This window comes from Trachypithecus francoisi, unplaced genomic scaffold (genome assembly GCF_009764315.1).
Source record: "Trachypithecus francoisi isolate TF-2019V2 unplaced genomic scaffold, Tfra_2.0 Lachesis_group13, whole genome shotgun sequence".
In the NCBI taxonomy this organism is placed as follows: Eukaryota; Metazoa; Chordata; class Mammalia; order Primates; family Cercopithecidae; genus Trachypithecus; species Trachypithecus francoisi.
The window spans coordinates 39,608,338-39,614,337 of NW_022681458.1; the positions used below are offsets into that span (position 1 = coordinate 39,608,338).

The window sequence follows — 6,000 nt, forward strand, 5'->3', positions numbered from 1 at the left end:
ATGATTTAACATTTAATCATATAAATATACTATACTGTATGTAGCCAATTTCAAAAGCCTTTTCGTTGTTTCTAGCTTTGGGCTATTACAAAAATACGGTGATGATCATACTTGTTGACAAATCTTTTCACAAAACCCCAGTTATTTCCTTAAAGTAGTGGCAGAATTGCTGATTCAAAGGGTACGCAATGCACGTGTTTTTATTGATTTGCACTCGTGTTCCCAAACTGTCCCATGGAGTAATGGTACACTAACTGGTCATGAGAATGGCCATTCTCCCGCTCCCTCACCAACATGGAGCAGGTTTTGTTTTGGGGGCTTTTGGACTTCACTTTTTAGAACAGTCTTAGATTTATAGAAAAATTGAGAATGCAGTATAGAAAGTTCCCACATATCTCCCATCTAGTTTACTCTATTGTTAACATCTTACATTAATATGATACATTTGTTATAATTAATGAACAAATATTGGCACATTATTACTAACTAAACTCCATAGTTTATTAGGATTTCTTTAGTTTTTACCTAATGTCTTTTTTGTTTTTGGTCCAGGATCTCATTCAGGATTACATTTAGCTGTCCTGTCTCCTTAGGCTCCTCTTGACTGTGACAGTTTCCCAGACTTTCTTTGTTTTTGATGACCTTGAAAGTTTTGAGGAGTACTAGTCAAGTATTGGGTAGGATACTCATCTCTTGGAACTTTTCTGATATTTCTCTTATGATTAGACTGGGTTATGGGTTTGGGGGAGGTAAAGTACCATTTTTATCACATCATATTAAGAGTGCATACCATCAGCTGGGCGTGGTGGCTCACGCCTGTAATCCTAGCACTTTGGGGGGCTGAGGCGGGTGGATTGCCTGAGCTCAGGAGTTTGAGACCAGCCTGGGCAACATGGTGAAACCCCGTCTCTACTAAAATACAAAAAACTAGCTGGGTGTGGTGGCATGCGCCTGTGATCCCAGCTACTCAGGAGGGTAAGAGAGGAGAATCGCTTGAACCTGGGAGGTGGAGGTTGCAGTGAGCTGAGATCACGCCACTGCATTCCAGTCTAAGCAACAGAGCAAGACTCCATCTGAAAAAAAAAAAAAAGAGTGCATACCATCATCATGATTTATGACTTTTGATGTTGACCTTAATCACCTGTCTGAGATAGTGTTGGTCAGGTTTCTTTACTATAAAGTTACTCTTTCTCTCCCTTTTCCTTACTGTACTTTTAGAGAAGTGCCACTATGAATGACCCACACTTAAGGAGTGGAGAGTTCTGCTGTACCTCTTTGAAGATATATTATCTACATAAATTATTTGTATTTATTCGGCATGAAAGATTTGTTTCTTCTCTCCCATTTGTTAATGTATTGAATAATTTATTTTGGACTAATAATTTATTTAGTATGAACTCATAGGTATTTATTTTATACTTTGGGTTATAATTTAATACCACTTTTTTTGGTTGCTCAAATTTTTGCAGCTTTGTCCTTTGGAAGCTCTTTCAGTTGGCTCCTGTGTCCCTCTGAGATAGCCCTATCATGTGGGTTTGCTTTTTGCTTTCATCTTCATTTTTTTGGCCTATTTGAAAGGTAAAAAGGTTTATCACATTTTAATTTATATTTCTTTAACCATATGTGAAACTGACTTTTCATACTTTATGGATCTTTTCTGTTTTTCTTGTGATTTGCTGATTCGCCCACCTTTTTATTGAACTATTTTGCATATACTTTCCCCCAGTTTCTTTTGTTTGTCTTATCATGTCTTTTAAATTTTGTTCAAAAGTTTTATGATGTATTTTCCTCAGAACATGGTTCCGTGAAATTCTCCCCTAAACCTTGCAAAAAGTTTTTTGGCAAGTATGTTTATAAGAGAAAATGCTTTATACCTTTTTTTTTTTTTTTTTGAGATAGAGTGTCACTCTCGCCCAGGCTCACGTGCAGTGGTGCCGATCTCAGCTCACTGCAACCTCCGCCTGCAAAGTTCAAGTGATTCTCCTGCCTCAGCCTCCTGAGTAGCTGGGACTACAGTTTTATAAATAAGGTAACAGTTGAACCGGGAATCTGACGGAGGGGAGGAGTCAGCTGTGTGCATGAACAGTGGAAGGCAGCTCCAGGCAGAGGGAGCAGCAAGTTAAAAGTCCTTGACTGAGGCAGGAGCAGTCCTGGCATTGGAGCAGGAGAGGGGAAAGAGACATGAGGACAGAGAGGAGCTGAGTGTGTGCTGAGGAATGGAGGGTAGGGATTGCATAGGGTCTTGTAAATGACCATTCCAGGGACTGTTTTGTATTAGATATTTACAGGATATTTGTATTAGAAAATCTAATAGTGCAAAGATGTCAATAATTCTCTAATTTAGAGTTTTGATATATTCTAAAAATAGTCTAAAGCAACAATAATTAAAATCAAGGCTGAGTGCGGTGACTTATGCCTGTAATCTCAGCACTTTGGGAGGCTGAGGCGGGCGGATCACAAGGTCAGGAGATCGAGACCATCCTGGCTAACATGGTAAAACCCCACCTCTACTAAAAAACTACAAAAAATTAGCCGGGCGTGGTGGCGGGCACCTGTAGTCCCAGCTACTTGGGAGGCTGAGGCAGGAGAATGGCGTGAACCCATGAGGCAGAGCTTGCAGTGGAGCTTGCAGTGAGCCAAGACAGCACCACTGCATTCCAGCCTGGGTGACAAAGCGAGACTCCATCTCAAAAAAAAAAAAAAAAAAAAAAAAGCACAAAGATAGATTAAGGAAACATGATTTTTTGAAAGATTAGAACAGAAACAATTTCAAGTAGTCATGAGATCTAATATGTAATCATGGCAGCATTTCAAACCATCAGAGAAAAGAAAATCTAATAAATGGAGCTGGGATGATTGTGAATATACAATATAAATTCCCAATAGATGAAAGAGTTAAATGAAAAAGAAAACATACAGTAACTAGAAGAAAAGATAAGTGAATTCTGTGTAAACTTTGGGCTAGAAAGGTCTGTTTGTGTGCAACAATCAAAGTCAGAACTCAGAAGGGAAGATCAGAAGTGTTCATGGTACCCATGTATCCAAGTATGTTCCAGGGTGCCCCAGATCTGAGCCATCTTGAAACAGTTGCCATGGCCAAACTGATATGAGGAACCTTAGAATAAAATCAAATGTGGTCCTTTATTGCAGATGTTCTCAGCATTAAAAAAAGTTAATATACACCATGACTAAAACAGATTAAGAAAGTATAAAGGGCCAGGGGCAGGAGAATCGCTTGAACCCAGGAGGTGGAGGTTGCAATGATCTGAGATCGCGCCACTGCACTCACTGAGTGACAGAGTGAGATTCCATTTCAAAATAAATAAATAGATAAATAATAAAATAAAATTGTATGTCCCCTACAATCTTGTTTTAACAAGTAAAAATAATAATAACAGCATAAATACTAAGATAAATAATGAATATTTAGTCTCGTAGTAGTTATATAAAATTTCTCTTTTTTCTTTTTTTTGTTTTTGGCCAGTTAAGTGAAGTAGTGGAAGTGGAGAGGGAACAAAGAAATCTGTAGCTGGTTGTGATGAAGTAGTTGTAAACACCACTGCACTTGGATCAGCTATATTTTTAAAATTAATATTTAACCACTATTGAGCCATTATTTTTATCTATTGGAGTAACACAAAGAAAAAAACGACCTTCCAACTTTCCCACCTTGACTAAAATATATATAAAATATTTATATATATTTAAAATACATAAATATTTTATATATATTTAACAAAGTTTGTTGTTTACCAAAATTAGTACTTAGCTTTTGGATAAGCAGTATTTTTATTCTCCAGACATTTTGTATATTTTGCAAGTATAAAAAATCTAGGATTTATCATCTTTTGCATGTACCATAATTTGCAGAAACCAACTCCAATTTCTTCTATAAAGGCCAGGTGGAGGAATGAAGCAGCAAACTCCAGGTTGCCATTACAAACCTCTGTCATTGTGATTTAGGGAGGGATATAAAAAACCTGTTAGAGACGCTTTACCAACTGTGCCTCCCACCGGCCTGAAGAGTGGTAATTGTTCTTTGTGTCAGTAGTAGAGAATGTCTATTTTCTTTGAATTCTCTGAATTGAATGCAAGAAGGGAAAGGCTGATAAACATTTAAGTGGGCTGATTTTAATTAGGGCAGGGCAGGTTTGTTTTTCTTTCAAGGCTGTTTAAGTCATCATGTCTCTCTCCCTGTCGGCCATGGTGTCTTGCCCAGGTCCTGAGTGCTATGAACCTCTATGATGTCTCACCTGGCTTTATAATGTGAAATTAAGGGGGCAGGACCCTCATCTCTAAAGTGTGTCCCAGCTATGTGTCACTCACCTGCTAATCCCCTTGTAAACTGTAGCATAAGAGCCTTCACCCAGCTTCTCCAAGTTCAAGTAAGATGAGGCTGCCCCAAAAGGGAGGCTCTTCCTCTGCTTTAGGGGAATGGGGAAAAGGAGTGGGTGAAAGGGAAGAGAGAAAGAGCACTTTTTTTTAGTGTTGACTTTTTTTCCCCAGGGAAATTAGACAGCATTTCCAGAGCAGACTTGGGAAGGCTCGCTCAGTAATTGCCCTGGACATTAAGGGCCGGCCTCCCTAGACAAGCACACATTAAATTCTTCTTGATCAACATCAGCTGCTCACTCACCCACTGAAAACCCTGCCTCAGATCCTCTTTCTGAAAAGAATCACTGTTACTCCGTGGCCTTTTACTCTTGAACTTCTGGGCACGGACATCCTGACGTCCCCTGGGGTGAAATGAAGTCATGGAACGTGATGCTTCTTTTAGGTCTGTTAGCTAGAGAGAAAAGAAAGAGCAGAAATAAAATGTATGCAAAGTAAAGATTCAGTGCCTGGTAAAACAATTTTTTCTTTATTTGCCTCATTTTCACTCTTCAAATGTTTTCTAAGCTTCTTGTACCCCCAAAAGGCACTTTTCTTGAAAGGTCCCTGAAAAAGACCATAATGGTATCAACTCCTGAAATACTACATTCTTTCTTCACCTAAAAATATGTCTTTAACATTTAGGTTAATCTAAATCTCTTTGATGGATGTTTTCCAACGTTTTTCTGTTTAACTCTGGCTTTTTTTTTTTTTTTTTCCTGTCCACTTAATTTATTGCTGTGGGGGAATAATCTACTACTGCATTGCTAATAATCATGAACTAATTACTAAAGTTTCGAATCCATAGCATATCAACTAATACTGCAGCTTGCCTTTTAAATCTCAGCTCTGTAATTTAGGACCTTAGAGATTTCGAGAGAACTACTTCAAGCCAAGTGAGTTTCGTGCAACCCAAAGCCAAGGATTATTTTTCCCTTTTGGTTTACAAGAAATTCTCCAAATTTGATAACTACAGCCATAAATTTTCTGTGACTTTAATAGAATTTTCATTTTATTGGTTTAGACCTACCGCAGAAGAATCAGACCCTGCTACAAAAAGGGAGTGTCTGAACTCCTTGGTTTATCAATAGAGAAAGATGCTCTCCTCCTGGGATACAAATACCTTGAACGCAGCCTCCATGGTCTCAGGCTGACTCCTCCGACAGCTGTGTGCCTCGCCTCCCTCTGAACAACGATAGCAGCTGCATCCAGGCTGTACAGTCTTTGCACACAGCTCTTGACCCATAATCTTCTAGGTTCAAGGAGAAAATCCGCACTTGAACCTTTCCCCCACTGCCTCTCCTATCCTTGTTCTCTCCCTTTTTGCCAGAGGTCAGCAGTGTGGAGCTTTCATATGACTCACATGATGACTCTGCCTGGAGCAGCCTCACAACTTCAGCAGTTTTTCCTTATCAGTGCAAGAAACTCCACATCAGACAGGGATTGCTTGCATTCAGATGTGCACAACTGAAAATGAGGCAGCTGCTATTGAATAGAATAAAATTTGGCACAGTTAAGGTTCTTGTTCTGGCCACAAGTTAGTGCTATTGGTATACATAGTTTTTAGGGATTGACATTGCTTATCGATGTAATGATATTTATATGATATCATTGATAGTGATATTGATA

At 38.8% G+C, this 6,000-nt stretch overlaps 1 protein-coding gene across 4 annotated transcripts in view; it reads right to left on the reverse strand.

Annotated features, from left to right (window-relative positions):
- Positions 1–5,703, reverse strand: part of CDK15 (cyclin dependent kinase 15) — a 92,052-nt gene extending 86,349 nt beyond the window's left edge. For 2 of the 4 annotated variants that reach the window (XM_033230687.1, XM_033230688.1), the window contains exons 1-3: positions 5,495–5,670; positions 4,637–4,786; positions 4,327–4,421 (exon numbers count right to left, since the gene is read on the reverse strand). In XM_033230687.1, coding sequence (XP_033086578.1) covers positions 4,327–4,421; positions 4,637–4,786; positions 5,495–5,617 — 368 coding nt within the window. In that variant the 5' untranslated portion in view covers positions 5,618–5,670. Of the gene's footprint in view, positions 1–4,326; positions 4,422–4,636; positions 4,787–5,494 lie in introns of all 4 variants that reach the window. The other 2 variants (XM_033230689.1, XM_033230690.1) reach the window with 1 other exon arrangement.
- Between the last annotated feature and the right edge of the window lie 297 nt (positions 5,704–6,000).